We start from the raw sequence: 17847 nt of genomic DNA, 5'->3' as shown, positions 1-17847 counted from the left end.
TGTGCACAGAGAGGAGGTTGTTCGGTGCATCAGGTATCCCAGGCCAGAGGGGCGGGGGGGGGGGGGGGGGGGTGGCTTTTGGGGGTCCCAGTGGTCTGACCTCACACGATCAGGCACTTATCCCCTGTCCACGGGACCTTGTTGAATTAAAAGTGTATTCCATGAAAAATGAAAAAACATTACTTTTTTTTTCTTCAGATGAACTGGCTCCGGAAAGTTAAACAGATTTGTAAATGACTTCTATTAAGAAATATTAATCCTGTCAGTACTGATCAGCTGCTGAAGTTGAGTTGTTCTTTTCTGTTTGACAACAGTGCTCTTTGCTGACACCTCTGTCTGTCTCAGGAACTGTCCAGAGTAGCAGCAAATCCCCATAGCAAACCTCTCCTGCTCTGGACAGTTCTTGAGACACACAGAGGTGTCAGCAGAGAGCAGTGTTGTCAGACAGAAAAGAACAACTTAACACTTCAACAGCTGATAAGTACTGGAAGGATTAAGATTTTTTTTAACAGAAATAATTTACAAATCTGTTTAAGTTTCTGGAGCCAGTTGATATGAAAAAAAAGTTTTTCTTCATGGAATATCCCTTTAAGGCTTTAAAATGAGTCAAACATTGACTTAATGGGAGATAGAAAGATGGTATTCTTCATTCTGGAGAAAAGCTAATTTGCATAGTTTTACCCAGGAAGCATTTCTTGTAAGATTCCCTGCACCGGCAGGATCTCTTTAAAGGGGTACTCCGGCCCTAATACATCTTATTGGATAGGGGATAAGATGTCTGATCGCGTGGGTCCCCCGCAATCTTTCATTCAGGACCCACCTTTGCGAGCTTTCCGCAGCGCTGGAAGCTCTGAGTGTGCAGCGTGACGACTACGGGGCCGGAGTGTCGTTATGTCACGACTCCGCACCCGTGTGATGTCACGCCCCACCCCCTCAATGCAAGTCTATGGGAGGGGGCGTGACGGCCGTAAAAGCTGGGTGCTGAATGACAGATTGCGGGGGTCCCCAGCGGCGGGACCCCCACGATCAGACATCTTATCCTTTGGATAGGGGATAAGATGTATTAGGGCCGGAGTACCCATTTAAGCAGAGTCAGTACCTACCAAAGTTGTCCTACCTAGGAATCCTAATGACTGAGTCTTTCTTTACACTAGCCTACCACAAGTCACTGGAAGATGCCATAAGCTCAGACACATCGGGACATTTCAAGAGGATCCTTATCTCCTTGGCATCGGTGGGTTAAATGATATAAAACATGCAAAAAGGCTAATTGAAAATACAGTAAATATGTGACGTGTCTTCCCAGATATCTGCATGCAGCTGGTATTCTTCTAGATAATACTTATATATATACAAATATTATTTAATCGATATCACATTTTGATATGTATACAAACGTTCATATTCAAGTGGTGCCACAGGTCTCTTTTGTACTTGTGCCAAATATAGGGGGTTTAGACTATTCCATTACACGTGGGCCCAGGTAGCTGTTTATAGGGCAATGTTTCCCAACAAGGGTGCCTCCAGCTGTTGCAAAACTACAGCTCCCAGCATGCCCGGACAGCCTTTGGCTGTCCGGGCATGCTGGGAGTTGTAGTTTTGCAACAGCTGGAGGCACCCTGGTTGGGAAAGACTATTATAGTAAATAACTAGTAAGGTTGGGCTCACTCTACAGTACAAATGCTGGTGTGATGCCCTAGGACAGCTGCCCGTTTGGGTCATCAGGCGTCCATACGATGCAAGTGTGAATCCAACCTTAATAGTTGAGAGACCTGTCACAGATTTAGCTTTGAGGCCCAGGAACCTCTGGCTCCAATCACAGATTGTCTAATGTATAGCTCTCGCCCTCTCGTTAAGAAAAAAGGAGTTCTTCAGCAGCTGTAGTGTGTATTATACAGTGCTGTGCCCCACCTGCTAAAATAGCATTCTTGTTCAATCTTGTCTTTAAGAAAGATAAGTAACTTTCATAATAGGGTAATGACGGACATGAGAAACCTCTTTCTCTTTCAAAAAGAGGTTCTGCAGCAGCTGAGGTCTGTAGTATAAGGAATAATGGGGGAGATTTATCAAAGCCTGTGCAGAGGAAAAGTTGACCAGTTGCTTATAGGATCCAATCAGATCGCTTCTTTTATTTTTCAGAGGCCTTTTTAAAATTAAAGAAGCGATCTGATTGGTTGCTATGGGCAACTGCTCCACTTTTCCTCTGCACAAGTTTTGATAAATCTCCCCCAATGTGCCCACTATTATAAATGACAAAACATATTATAAGTCACCTTAAAGGAGTACTCTGGTGGAAAACTATTTAATTTTTTTTTTTAATCAACTGGTGGCAGAAAGTTAAACAGATTTGTAAATTACTTGTATTAAAAAATCTTAATCCTTCCAGTACTTCTTAGCTGCTGAATACTACGGAGGAAATTCTTTTATTTTTAGAACACAGAGCTCTCTGCTGACATCTCGAGCACGGTGCTCTCTGCTGACATCTCTGTCCATTTTAAGAAGTGTCCAGAGTAGGAGAAAATCCCTATAGCCAACATATGCTGCTCTGGACAGTTCCTAAAATGGACAGAGATGTCAGCAGAGAGCACTGTGCTCATGATGTCAGCAGAGAGCTTTGTGTTCCAAAAAGAAAATAATTTCCTCTGTAGTATTTAGCAGCTAATAAGTACTGGATGGATTAAGATTTTTTAATAGAAGTAATTTACAAAGCTGTTTAACTTTCTGGCACCAGTTGATTTAAAAAAAAAAAAAGTTTCCACCAGAGTACCCCTTTAACTTTTCATGGCCTGTATCTGCATCCTTATCACAGGACTACAATAGTCTTATAATTTACAGTATATCATATATAATACACACTTCCTGCTACCTAACCAATAGACATGACTATAATAACTAGTTCTATAGTCTATATGGTCAAAGCACTCAATATCCAACCAATATGACCTGACCCCCCCGGTCAATTGTACATTATTGGCAGCTAATCTATGGCCTATGGCAGCTACAATATTTTATACTATAAACTATACATACTATATCTATAGTAAATATACTATATACGATATATACTTTATATATATATATATATATATATATATATATATATATATATATATATTTTATAGATGATCCATCAATCACCCAAGAAATAAAACCATATACTTGATAGGTTATAAATGCAGTTCCCAGCATTGAATCATCACAGACGCTAACAATCCCCACTTATATGTCTCTAGGCGAACCGAGATGAGGGCGGTGAAGACTTGGAGAAAGCCATAGAAGATGCCAAGGTAAGAATAATGGAATTTTCCCTTTAAATCTTCTCTTCATCTTCTTCCTTCTCACCTGGACAGAAGCAATGGCATGAGAAACATATCTGCACTCTTTATATCAGGAAAAGTGTTTCCCATTTGGAAAAGAAATTTGACATTTTAGAATCTGTACACTAGATGGCGCTATAATTCCTCAGGATCCATTAATACATGTGATTATCTGCTGCAAATATACAAGCATCAATTTCCTTTAATTTTCTCACAGCCTATGCCCCTAAATTGACTTATATAACAGATATGCCCAAATTCACACTTTGCACCAAATGAGGCAATTACAAGGACATGAGAAAATATGCATTGGACAGGATTTTTCTTATTTTATTTTTTAACCCTCCAGCCCGGTCTCTATATTTCGAATGAAGTCTTGTAACTGGAAATGATTATATGTGTTATTGCTGTATTGGGCATCAATTGTTTTAATTCCCCAGGGTTTTCTGGCCTTGAAATAAAAATGAGGCAGTGTCAGCCATACTCATCCCTTCACTTGCAAGAGCTGTTGCTTTGTGTTATCTGATAATCTAAGCAATTTTACTGGGGTCTCTGATGCGAGAAGAGGGGTGACTATGCGATTTCCCCCCAATACCTACTATTGCAGCTAATCTTTTTTAGCAAAGCCAGAAGACCCCTTTGAAGGGGTACTATGCCCCAAGACATCTTATCCCCTATTCAAAGATATCTGATCGCGAAGGGGATGAGGGGGGGGGCCTCTGGGACCCCCATGACCTCAGGGACGGCGTCACAGCGTTCAGAGCCTGGAAGCATGGAGCTTCTGTGTTCGTGACTTCACATCACATCCCCTTCATTCACATCTATGGGAGGGGGCCTGACCACTAGTACATAGCCATCACGCCTCCTCCCATAGACATAAATAGACGGGGCGTGACGGCTGTGGTCGCCAGTCATAGGGCATGGGGCGGAGATCACGGGGGGTCCCAGCGCCAACCCCCTGCCATCAGACTTCTTATCCCCTATCCTTTGGATAGGGGATAAGATGTCTAGGAGCGGAGTACCCCTTTAAAGTAAACCTGCAGGTAACACTAAAAATGCAGTCTAATCTGCAGGGCATATGTTATAGAGCAGGAAGAGCTGAGCAGATTGATATATGGTTTTGTAAGAAAAGTTCCAGGGAAATCTGTCATTTATTCATGTAAATCTAAGCCAAGCTTTTCACTTGTTTCCTTACTGCTTGGCCACATTGAGTATTGAAGCGCCCATTATACTTCTATACAAGATATAGGACAGTGGGAGAATCCTAAAATAATTCCGCTTACTATCAGTGCTGTATAAAAGAATTGCCCTTCAGATCTTAAAAAATTTTGACCACCGATAAGATCAACGTGGATCCAATAGCAACCTTTACATTAAAGGGGTTATCCAGGAAAAAAACTTTTTTATATATATCCACTGTCTCCAGAAAGTTAAACAGATTTGTAAATTACTTCTATAAAAAAAAATCTTAATCCTTTCAGTACTTATGAGCTTCTGAAGTTAAGGTTGTTCTTTTCTGTCTAAATCCTCTCTGATGACACGTGTCTCGGGAAACAACCAGTTTAGAAGCAAATCCCCATAGCAAACCTCTTCTAAACTGGGCGTTTCCCGAGACAGGTGTCATCAGAGAGCACTTAGACAGAAAAGAACAACCTTAACTTCAGAAGCTCATAAGTACTGAAAGGATGAAGATTTTTTAATAGAAGTAATTTAAAAATCTGTTTAACTTTCTGGAGCCAGTTGAGATATATATATATATATATATATATATATATAAATATATATATATATATATATATATATATATATATATATATATATATATAAAAAAGTTTTTGCCTGGAATACCCCTTTAAGAAGTCAATTTAAAAACAGATGTCACAGACAATTCTTAAAGGGGTTGTCTCAGCTGATTGCTGCAACGTTTCATGAAGCCATTCAGTTATCCTGCAGCGGCCACTACTGGAGAAGTGCGGTATTAAATGGTGCCCAGTTATAGTATACAAAACTTATGGAGGGGATCTTTCTCAAATATCTCCTAGGACCCTAAGGGCTCATATGGAAGAGATTTCATTCATGAGACAAACCCTTTAACCTAGTTGTGGAGATGTCTTTAGCTTCTTACAAAACTTTCCATGTTGTCAGGGAAAGTCCATCTTAACCTTTTTGCCACAAGTCTGTTCTCAAAAACAAACTAGTGGTTTCCTTCTTGCTAAATATTTTGTAACCATAGTTCGGAAGCTGACTTTGATTTTTAGTTTATTTTTTTATCTAACATATGAAACCTACGCGGCTATCTTTATCTGGTCATTGCCATCCGTGTCCTCCACATCTCAAGAACATCGCTTTCACTTTGAGATGTAGATGCTGGGTAGATAAGTTACAAGGCTACAGAAATGCTATGAATTAATAATAAGAGCAAGCCGATGTCACCGAGCTGAGCTTGGATCCACTTTCAGAGCCCACAAGGGAAGCATCCCCGAGGTGTAAACTGACTCAGCTCTGCTACATCTGTAGTAATGTTGGGAATAGGATATTTATTTGCAATCCAATGATGAGGACCTATATCAATGTATATGTTTTAAATCAGGATAATAAGCAAAATTTAGTATAGAAATTAGTATATTATTAGTATAGTATACAGTGGTCCCTCAAGTTAAAATATTAATTGGTTCTGGGACGACCAATGTATGTTGAAACCATTGTATGTTGAGACCAGAACTCTATGGAAATCTGGTAATTGGTTCTGAAGCCCCAAAATGTCATCCAGAAATAAGAAAAAAAGTGAGGATTAAAGAAAAATAAGTAGATAACTAATATAGATAAAGCAAATCCTTATATATATATAAAAGTAAGAAAGATCTGCTGGGAACTGTAAATCACTGTCTGTCAGTGTTTCCCAAGCAGGGAGCCTCCAGCTGTTGCAAAACTACAACTCCCAGCATGCCCGGACAGCCAAAGGCTGTCCGGGCATGCTGGGAGTTGTAGTTTTGCAACAGCTGGGGCCACCCTGCTTGGGAAACACTGGTCTATGTAGAGGACAGGAGCTTCTTCAGGGTCCTGTAAGTAAAAAAAGTAATGGAGTCGCCCTCACCTGGTGTCCAAAGGAGCAGCTAACCCTGGTACAGGTAAAGTGTACAGAACATGTAATACCTCCCTGTACTGTAGGGGGCGCTACCAGACACCAATCAGTGCATACGCTTCAGTAATACAAGGGTTTTACCAGTGAATGCCCATTTTGATTGGTCAGTTCTTCCGGCCATTGACACGTTTCACAGATCTGGACTGTCCTTGGCATTGTATGTTGAGTCTGGTTTCAACTTACGATGGTCCAGAAAAGACCATTGTATGTTGAAACTATTGTATGTTGAGGCCATTGTAAGTTGAGGGATCACTGTATTATTAAAGTATTATTATATACATTTTTAGTCTTCCTTCATTTCTTCTTAGGTCTTGATGTCTTTTCTGAATCTACCATCTCTAAATTATTCCTTATGTCTCCTTTTGTTGTCTTAGGTTATTGCTTCAGTCCTGGTGAGTGGTTATCATGTCCCTAACTTGCTTTCCCAATAAAACCATGTTGGTCGTCCACAATTGCAACCACAATGCATAGATGCTTGCATGTCCTTAAAGGGGATGTCCACTTTTGGATTAACTTAAATGACCACTGTCAAATACAAAATCTTTTTATATGTTGTATATCTTGGCAAAACATTAACCTTTCTAATATACTTCATGAGAAATTTTATTTCCTTTTCATAGAAATCATGGCTGATAAAATCATGGCTTTGTTCAAGCTGAAGCACAGGCATGGACAAAGTCCAGTAAGTGAGGGTGGGCTACTACTCCTCTGTGCTCTCTCCTGTCTGATAGGACTCCTCTGTGCTCTCTCCTGTCTAATAGGATTCCTCTGTGCTCCCTCCTGTCTGATAGTACTCCTCTGTGCTCTCTCCTGTCTGATAGCACTCCTCTGCTCTCTCCTGTCTGATAGGATTCCTATGTGATCTCTCCTATCTGATAGGATTCCTCTGTGATCTCTCCTATCTGATAGGACTCCTCTGTGCTCTCTCCTGTCTGATAGGGCTCCTCTGTGCTCTCTCCTGTCTGATAGGACTCCTCTGCGATCTCTCCTATCTGATTGGACTCCTCTTTGCTCTCTCCTGTATGATAGGACTCCTCTTTGCTCTCTCTGGTCTGATAGAACTCCTCTTTGCTCTCTCCTGTCTGATAGGACTCCTCTTTGCTCTCTCATGTCTGATAGGACTCCTCTGTGATCTCTCCTGTCTGATAGGACTCCTCTGTGCTCTCTCCTGTATGATAGGACTCCTCTTTGCTCTCTCTGGTCTGATAGAACTCCTCTTTGCTCTCTCCTGTCTGATAGGACTCCTCTTTGCTCTCTCATGTCTGATAGGACTCCTCTGTGATCTCTCCTGTCTGAAAGGACTCCTCTGTGATCTCTCCTGTCTGATAGGACTCCTCTGTGCTCTCTCCTGTCTGATAGCACTCCTCTGTGCTCTCTCCTGTCTGATAGCACTCCTCTGTGCTCTCTCCTGTCTGATAGCACTCCTCTGTGCTCTCTCCTGTCTGATAGCACTCCTCTGTGCTCTCTCCTGTCTGCTAGGACTCCTCTGTGATCTCGCCTGTCTTATAGGACTCCTCTGTGCTGTCTCCTGTCTGATAGCACTCCTCTGTGCTCTCTACTGTCTGATAGGACTCCTCTGTGCTCTCTCCTGTCTGATAGCACTCCTCTGTGCTCTCTCCTGTCTGATAGCACTCCTCTGTGCTCTCTCCTGTCTGATAGGACTCCTCTGTGATCTCGCCTGTCTTATAGGACTCCTCTGTGCTCTCTCCTGTCTGATAGCACTCCTCTGTGCTCTCTACTGTCTGATAGGACTCCTCTGTGATCTCGCCTGTCTGATAGCACTCCTCTGTGATCTCTCCTGTCCTATCAGCCACAGAGGAGTGCTAGCACACCATCACTTACTGGACTTTGTCCATGCCTATGCTTCAGTTTGGACAAGGCCATGTTTCTATAAAAAGGAAATAACATTTTCTTATGAAGTTTATTAGAAAGTTTATTGTTTTCTCAAGATATACAACATATACATTTTTTTGTATCTGACAGCACCCATGTAAGGTTATGGGACCTTATTAAAACCTATGGATGTTCCCTTTGTTCCCTTTTTGGGTACCCCAGTGATCAGCTCCCATTTGTTGGAAAACCTGTCAGTAAGTGCTCAGTTTCCTTGCTGCTCCACCACAGGGAAGTTTAAATATTACACATTGCCTATTCACATTAATGTGTTTTTCACTTGGTCTTTCACTAGGGTATATATGTTTTCTTAATTGGACAACCCCTTTAAATCTATGACTGCTTTCCCAGCTATCATAGCACATTTGTATGTTTCACATTGTCTTGGTCACTGCTTAGTCCCTTTTGCTTGCTTGCTTTCAGGAAGTCTCAGATTCAGGATCTGGTGACTCAACCTCATTGGAAACCCGTTTTATGACCATCTTGTGCACTCGTAGCTATCCACATCTCAGGAGAGGTGAGCGCTGCTCTATTGGTTTACATGTAGATACTGTAGAATGACAGAAATGAACTCATTGGTTTTCAGAATGTATCACAAAACAGTGACACCTTAAAAAAGGGGTTGGGCTGTGACAACTAATTAGCATAAGTGGGTGGATAAGAGAATTAGAATTACCATGAATATTTTTAGCTGACTTAAAAAAAAAAAATCATTTGCATTGAAAAAAATATATTTGCATGTATTACCAACCTGGAACCTGTGATGGTCCTAGGATGTTGGTGGCACTAAAATAAAATTCTTTGGTGGAACCATGCCCAGAAAGTGGAATATCTGTCTGTTTCTTCTTTTGGGGTAGGTGAGGGTGGTTATACTTTTGGTTCTGTATGGTGATCCTGGCATTCCTATATATAAAATGATGCAGACTGGATGGCATCGATGTTGGGCTGGGGTTACTTGGGTCTAGCAGAGAAAATTATTCTAAGGCCCCACTGATACAGAACATGTGCAGACCCAAGCTTTATTGCATTGTAAACTTTGCTAATATCATCGCACACACATCATCAATATGGTCTGATCAGTTATTTGTAAATCAGCCCATATGAAATAGATTGTAATGGCAAGTGACTGGCTCCAAAGTCACCTCCAAATGGGATTGTCTTCTTTGTACCATTGGAGTCCATTATCATGTAAAAGTCTGGGCTCACCAAAAGATCTTACATTAATCTGGGGGCTAGTCCGATCCTTAAAGGGGTACTCCGCCCCTAGACCTCTTATCCCCTATACAAAGGAGAGTAGGGGATAAGATGTCTGATCGCTGGAGTCCTGCCAATGAGAACCCCCACAATCTTTCCTGCCCCTGCATTTCCAGTCATCAGGCACATAGCGAAGCTTGCTCCGCTCCACCAGATGACAGGGGGTGCTGCAGGAGAGATCGCAGGGGTTCCCAGCGTCGGGGGCCCCTGCAATCAGACATCTTATCCCTAATCCTCTGGATAAGATGTCTAGGGGCGGAGTACATAGACTTCACACTATAACAGCAGTGTATGAAACTTGTATTATATATTGACTCTTTGTTCTATTATTTCTAGTATTCCAGGAGTTTATTAAGCAGACAAACCATGACATTGAACATACCATTAAAAAAGAAATCTCAGGGGATGTGAAGGATGCATTTGTGGCTATTGGTAAGTGGAGGCCTACCCATTATTGGGCATCAATATCGGACCAGTATCTGATACCACGACAACATGGTATCACAGCTGTTCTCACTGCTTCCTTGCTCTTCTAGAATCATTGATTTTGATCCCTTAGATATGTTGTCTAATTTTATTATTGTACATCAAATATAATTATGCAACTTTCCTTAATGTGTTTCAATGCATCGCCAGTTTCAGGATCTTTTTTTGAGGGGAGTCCATTTATTCTCTATGGGCTGTTGGAAACAGCAGAGCACTGTACTCTTCTAAATCTATCATGCCTGTTACGCATAGACTTTGCATCAAGCACTGCACATGCTACACTGTAAGTGCTGGAACTGCAGGGTATTGGCAAAACATTTTGTAAATGGGCTGTGTACAGCCTTCACAAAATAAGCATAGGTGGTGCAGAACCATAGATTCATAGGTGCAAATATATTCAAAAGAAAGTTCAAAGTAGCACCCAACCTTCACTTTTTAAAGAAAGTTCTTTATTGGGGTCTTCTTAAAACTTCATGGCAAGGTTGATGTGGACAGAGGCAGAAGGCCGGTGAGCAACAAACGTTTCACATTGCCAGGCACTGTTTCATTCATGGAGGAAGCTATTAGACACTTATCACCTATCCTGTAGATAAATGATGAGTTTTTGTTAAAAACACTTTAAAGCGTAAAGAGCTACTCTTGTAAAATGTTGTCAACTCGTGCCAGAAACATCATTTAAACATCTTAATCCTTTCAGTACTTATCAGCTGCTGTATGCTCCAGAGGATGTTGTGTAGTTCTTTCCAGACTGACCACAGTGCTCTCTGCTGCCACCTCTGTCCGTGTCAGGAACTGTCTGGAGCAGGAGAGGTTTGCTATGGGGATTTGCTCCTGCTCTGGACAGTTCCTGACACGGACTGAGGTGGCAGCAGAGAGCACTGTGGTCAGACTGGAAAGAACTACACAACTTCCTCTGGAGCATAGAGCCGCTGGTATGTATTGGAAGGCTAAGGATTGTTAAATAAACTAAATTTACAAATCTGTATAACTTTCTGGAACAAGTTGGTTTTAAAATATTTGTTTTCCGCCATAAATCCTGTTAACCAATCCAACAAACACCCAGCTCTATGCACATTACTGTTTGTTTTCTGCCTGCTTAGCCTTTGCCTCATAGTCATGTTTCATATCTACCACTGGCTTTGTAAGGGTAGCCCCCCTACCCAGTTCTGTCCAAACCCCTTTAAAAATTGATATAAAAGACCCTTTTCCTTCCCTTTAGTCCGCAGTGTGAAGAATAAACCAGCCTTCTTCGCAGAACGCCTCTACAAAGCAATGAAGGTAAAAAACAAACAACATATCGATCTGTTATGTATCCTGTGGTTAGGTGTGAATGGTTACATAATATAGTCTTGTGCACATTTCTCAGATTGGTTTTGATTCTCTTTCTTTAGGGAGCTGGGACAGATGAACGGACTTTGACCAGGATCCTGATCTCCAGGAGTGAAATTGACTTGTTCAACATTCGCCAAGAGTTCAAGAATGAATACGAGAAGTCTCTGCATAACTGCCTTGAAGTATGTAACCAGATAGATTGGGGACGTGCTGAATTACACCCCTATTTAGAGAGGTCACAATGTGTTTATGTTATGTGATCCAAGTGATGTTTGGAATGTGTACCAAAGATGGCGTACACTTGGGACATTATGATAATGCGCAACTGCTGCAAGGTTCATAGTTGTACAGTATAAACATTCTGTGCACAGTCTTTCCGCATTTCCAAGACCATCAAATGGGTTAAGATCTGGGGACTAAGCAGGAGAATGAAGCATATCCGATTCATCCTTTGATTTTTGAAACCATTCCATCTTAACATGACCCTTAAATAAACAGCATACATACTTACAGACCCCATGCACCAGCCATGCCCTGTGCCAATGTAAATGATGATACCTTGGTTATTGACAGGTTAAGAGACCACTGTGGAACTATGCAGAAGTAGCCAAAATCATAAAAATCAAAAAGCTGGCATTCAGTAATAAAAAAAAAAAAAAAAAAAAAAAAACTAAAGCAATGAAGATAAGGAAATCTATAAGATTAGGAAGAAAGAGGCCAAGCAAGTTATAAGAGCTTCTAAAGCACAGGCAGAAGAGAAACTAGCTCAGTCAGTGAAGAAAGGACATAAGATATTCTTCAGATATATAAATTTAAAAAAGGAAATTAAAATAAAGTATAACTAAGTTAAAGGGGTATTCCGGGAATTTTTTTTTATTTGACTATGCTACAGGGGCTGTAAAGTTAGTGTAGTTCATAATATAGTGTCTTTACCTGTGTGTGACGGTTTTCTCACAATTCTTATGTGATTTTCACCCCATTATTTATTTTTAACAGCATACAAAATGACTGTTGTTTCAGATTTTTCCCAGCTTGCAATGTGGTTGAGACCTGACTCACTAGTCAGCTGATGACAGGGAGCCTGTCTGCTTCAATGGGTGGAGGGATCAATCTGCAACTAATGCAACAGCTGTAGGCACCCTGATTGAAGACCACAGGTCTGCAGCTTATTTATGTTTCAATGGGTGGGGTGGCTGATGTGTGGGAAGGAGGAAAATGGTATCATGGGATTTGTAGGCAAACAAGAAAACTGAAAACAGGAAATACAAGTTCACAGAAAGCTAGCCACAGTGTTCTGGTAATCTCACAGCATAGCCATTTAGCCCAAGACAAGTGCAGATCCTTCCTAAGCATTTCCATTACTGCCTGCCAGGTACATACTAAAATCACATTATGCTGGATAACCCCTTTAAAAACAGAGGAAGGAATATATGTAGTAGAGGATAAAGGACTAGCCAACTGCCTCAATAAACATTTCTGTTCAGTTTTTCCAGAACAAAATGAAGGAAAAGGACCTCAATTAGGGATAAAGACTAAGAAATCATCTAAGTCAGCTGTCTAAAGTTAAGACAGACAAGTCACAGGGGCCTGATGGGATACACCCAAAGATACTAAAAGAGCTTAGCGATGTACTAGCAAAATCATTAAAGGAAAACTGTCACATATTTTCTCGCGCACTATCCACAGACCAAGGTAGGGCTCGTTTTAATCAGCGTCTCCCGCACTATCCACCAAAACCTGTGGATAGTGCAGGAGAAAATATGTGACAGTTTTCCTATAAAGGACAACTGTAGTGGTACACATTTATATATTCCCGTGCCCGGGCCTCAAAAATAAACAAAATAAACTCATACATACCTTCCTACGAGCCCCCATTGGTCCGGCACAGGCCTCACGGTCCGGCAGTGCTGACGTATCTTCAGAAGGATATAGATGTTATGGAGAGAGTTCAGAGAAGAGCTAATAAACAAGTACATTGGATTGGATAGCAGGATAAAACTTACCAGGAAAGGTTAAAGGACCTTAAAGGTGTTGTACGCTTCCCTACCTTTCGGAGCTGTGCACGCAGCGTCCTGAAGTTCATTACGCCGAACGCTGTGTGCGGGCTTCCGTGTTTGCAGCCGCCCCCTCGTGACGTCACGCCTGTTCCCTCGTGACGTCACGCCCGCCCCCTCAACCAAAGTCTATGGGAAGGGGCGTGACAGCAGTCGCGCCCCCTTCCCATAGACTTTCGTTGAGGGGGCGGGCGTGACGTCACGAGGGGGCGGCCGCGAACACGGAAGCCCGCACACAGCATTCGGAGTAATGAACTTCAGGACGCTGCGTGCGGAGCTCCGAAAGGTAGGCCAGCGCACAACCCCTTTAACATGTATAGCGAGACAGAAGGGATATGATAGAAACTTTTATATACATAAAGGGAATCAACACGATAAAGGAGCAGAGAAAATTTAAAAGAAGAAAAACTACCACAAGTGGACATAGTTTTAAATTACTTTACTGAGAGAGTAGTGGATGCATGGAATAACCTTCCTGCAGAAGTAGTAGCTGCAAATACAGTGAAGGAGTTTAAAGGAGTAGTCCAGTGTAGAACAACTTATCCCCTCTCCTAAGGATAGGGGATAAGTTTCAGATCATGGGGGGTCCGACCGCTAGGGCCCCCCGCGATCTCCCTACGGGGCCCCAGCTCCCTAGCCAGAGAGTGTGTGCCGACCACGCCCCCTCAATACAGTGCTATTGGCAGAGACGGAGATTGCCAAAGGCAGTGCTCCGGCTCTGCCATAGCGCTGTATTGAAGGGGCATGTCGGCCGCTGCTTCATGTGGTGGTCGGCACGCGCTCTCTGGCCAGCGAGCCGGGGCCCCGTATGGGAAATTGCAGGGGGCCCCAGCGGTCGGACCCCCCACGATCTGAAACTTGTCACCTATCCTTAGGATAGGGGATAAGTTGTTCTACACTGGACTACCCCTTTAAGCATGCATGGGATTGGCATTAGGCTATCCTTCATATCAGATAGGGACAAGTACGATATTGGGCAGACTAGATGGGCCAAATGGCTCTTATCTGCCGACACATTCTATGTTTCTATGTTAAAAGGGCTTCCCAAGTTAAGAATATTGATGGACTATCCTAACTGATAAATCATCACTATCAGGTTGTGGGGAACCAACTTTTGGCACCCCTGCTGATCAGCTGTTTGAAGGGGTGCATGTTCTTGGATAGGCACATTAGTTTCTTCTATGTTTACATTGCTCCGTTCGGCAAGGCTGCAATACACTGCCCATCCCACCACTAAGTGTACGGCATGCCGATATACCACCCTTGTACATGCTGAAGAAGCGGCTTCCCTTACCTTGGTGCGCTTAGTTCCTTCAAACAGCTTCTCTGTGTTAGTGCTGAGATTCAACCCCTCCCATTGACACTTGAGAATGCATTATTTTTTATTATTGAATTGTACTCATTATGGCATTAAAAAAAACATATTTTCCCATAGGTCTTCACTAAAAATGTTGCTGTTTCTCTTCTGCAACCTTCATGTTTCAAATATAGCACAGGCTGCTCTGTTCTCAGAGTAAAATTTATCAATAGGGATGGATGTTGCAGAAGAGAAACAGCAACATTTTCAAAGAGAAAGTGACAGCAGCGACACCCGCACTCACCTGGTTATACAGGGTAATAGTGCAGGTGACGTCGATCTGTGGCGCCATTCCTGACTTATGTAGTTAAATTAAAATATATAAATTATTTTGGTGCATTTTGGGCAATCCCTTGCACCCCAAATCTGTTGACCTCTTATCTGTTCTTATTACTTTTAACATATTTCAGGATGGTTGCTGGAGCCGAGCCGTAAGGCAGGTACCTTTTGATGGATTTCACTGAGGCCATTTTCACACAATAGAATTTCTGAGCGGAATCTGGAGGAAAAATTTTGCTTGGAAATTCCATTGCTGCAGAATTACATTGTTTTCATTGGGTTTCTGCCGCAACGCTGAAATCCTGATTCAGGCCTCCACCGAAAGAATTGACATTTCTTTTGATGGACATTTACTCAAAAATGTATTGCTGTATATGGAGACAGCATATACGGATATGTGAGCAGTCTTAGCGCTGTCATTCCATGTGGAAATTCTGCTTGGAATCTTTGTGGAATCAAAGTTCTATTGATGTAAATTCTTAAAGGGGTATTCCAGGAATTTTTTTATTTTTTTTTTATTTGACTATACTACAGGGGCTGTAAAGTTAGTGTAGTTCGTAATATAGTGTCTGTACCTGCGAATGACGGTAGTCTCGCAATTCTTCTGTGATTTTCGCCCCAATATTTATTTTTAACAGCCTACAAAATTACTCAGGTCTTGGGTTTTCCCAGGTTGCAGTGCATCGTGACCTGACATCACTAGTCAGGTAATGACAGGGAACCTGTCCTGCTTCAGTGGGTGGAGCGACTGCTGAGTGGGAAAGAGATCATTTTGCAATAGCTGTAGACACCTGTGTTAGAAAACACTGGTCTTTTAAATAAAATGCAACTCATTTGTGTTTCAATGGGTGAGGTGTCGGATGTGTGGGAGGGAGGAAAATCACACTTAAAAGCATGGAACTATGGGATTTGTAGTTTGAGAACGAAATCCAACAGGAAATACTCTGTTCACAAAAAGTTAGCCACAGTGTTATGGTAATCTCACAACATAGCCATTTAGCCCCAAGACAAGCGCAGACCCTTCCTAAGCATGTCCATTACTGTCTGCCAGGTACATAATGAAATCATCTTCAAATCAGAAAATACTCCTTGTTGGGACCTTCCATTGACGCCAATGGGGCTTTGATTCCAGGCAGAATTTCCACATGGAAATTCTACTTGAAATCTGTTTCGAATGACTTGTGTGTCATGGTTTTTCCATGTAGAAGTATAGGAAATTAAGTGAGGAAATTCTACCGTGTGAACATAGCGTAAGGCTACGTTCACATGATAGAATTTGCAAACAGAATCTGGCGGAAAAATTCTTCAGCGGAAATCCCAATGCTAACCTCCGCCGAAAGAACTGACATGTCTGCCTATGTTTTCCGGGCAGACAATCTGCAAATCTTCTGCCATGTGAACATACCTTGAACAAGAACAGAGCCACCTGCGCTACATGTTAAAACATTCAGACTGCAGGGGAAAAAAACTGAGCAAAATGTTTAATAAAGACCTATTGGGAAGAATATGCTTGTGAACCAAGTACAATGCAAAAATAAAACTTCAAAAGGTCTCTATAGCCTTTAACTATCTATGCAGGGGATTTTTAGCTATGTATCAGGAAACCAAAGCTCCAATAGCTATGAGGGTATAAGCATAAGATGCTTGACCTAAAAATGACATCATGATAAAAAAGTGGAAAGTTTTGGAAAATGCAAAGCAAAACATTTAGAACATAAAACTTTCTGTTTCAGACATTTTACTGTCAAATATTTATTTCCGTATAGAGTGAAACATCTGGCGACTACCTCAAGGCTCTTCTGATCATCTGTGGAGGAGATGACTAAACCAGGAACCCGGACTTTTTCTACATCCATCCGTGAGCTCACACGCTAAATGTCTTTGTGGTAGATAGCATCTAGGACCTGCAGAGCAACTGTGAAAGGACAACGTCACCAAGCAATAGAGAATGCACCAAAGAAATACATTGCATGGGATGTGGGAGGGCGATGTAGGTTGGGGGTGATAAATATGGGATCACCAAATTGTAACAGATTGGCCTTATAAGCCAGAAACTGCTGTGTATATGACACTTGGAAACTATTTCTTACAACACCAATGCTATTTCTAGGTCCTTCACTATTTGGAAGGATTTAGTCAAGTTGAAATAAAGTGTCTTTATACATAAGTGTCATTCTCCGCCTCTTACTTTTGCTGTTGGGACACAAATATAAAAAAAAAAAAAAAAAATTTTTAATAAAAGCTGTGTAAACTATTTAAGCCACTAAAACGCCATTACACTATGTTTAATATGTTCCCTGGAATCAACTTTATCCAATATGCATGGCTTCTGTGGTCTCCACTGGATGCTTCATATTCTTTTCTTTTACCTTCGATCCCCACCCCAATTCATCAGCCCAGCTCCTCGCAGCTCCCTCCCTGCTGTGAACAGCAGAAAGCACCAGTGTGTGATAGGCTGAGGCTGCATACACCTCCAGCTCTCCACATTAAAGGAATCATAAATCACTGTGTCCCCAGCTACTCCGCATTTCAAGTGTTTCACATTGACCTACAGAATAAAGATAGTGAGTAATTTTTTCCTTGAAGTGCATTGCGTAAAAACCAAGCCCATCAAAAGTTGCTAAATTGAGTGGTTCTTATCAATTTCCCCCGACAAATAATATTTTTGGTTTCTTCATAGATTTTATGGTAAAATGATATGTGTTTTTACAAAGTACAGTTGGTCGCGCAAAAAAC

At 41.7% G+C, this 17847-nt stretch overlaps 1 protein-coding gene across 3 annotated transcripts in view; it reads left to right on the top strand.

The window, feature by feature from the left end:
• Nucleotides 1-17278, top strand: part of ANXA6 (annexin A6) — a 111276-nt gene extending 93998 nt beyond the window's left edge. For 2 of the 3 annotated variants that reach the window (XM_056516910.1, XM_056516911.1), the window contains exons 19-26: nt 1155-1234; nt 3234-3287; nt 6834-6851; nt 8773-8866; nt 9940-10035; nt 11309-11367; nt 11481-11603; nt 16878-17278. In XM_056516910.1, coding sequence (XP_056372885.1) covers nt 1155-1234; nt 3234-3287; nt 6834-6851; nt 8773-8866; nt 9940-10035; nt 11309-11367; nt 11481-11603; nt 16878-16937 — 584 coding nt within the window. In that variant the 3' untranslated portion in view covers nt 16938-17278. The remainder of the gene's footprint in view (nt 1-1154; nt 1235-3233; nt 3288-6833; nt 6852-8772; nt 8867-9939; nt 10036-11308; nt 11368-11480; nt 11604-16877) is intronic. The other variant, XM_056516909.1, reaches the window with a different exon arrangement.
• The last annotated feature ends 569 nt before the right edge of the window (nt 17279-17847 follow it).

The sequence above is a fragment of the Hyla sarda genome, chromosome 4 (assembly GCF_029499605.1).
Source record: "Hyla sarda isolate aHylSar1 chromosome 4, aHylSar1.hap1, whole genome shotgun sequence".
NCBI lineage: Eukaryota > Metazoa > Chordata > Amphibia > Anura > Hylidae > Hyla > Hyla sarda.
The sequence above is the reverse complement of the archived record's forward strand: the minus strand, read 5'-3'. Positions and strand labels throughout refer to the sequence as shown.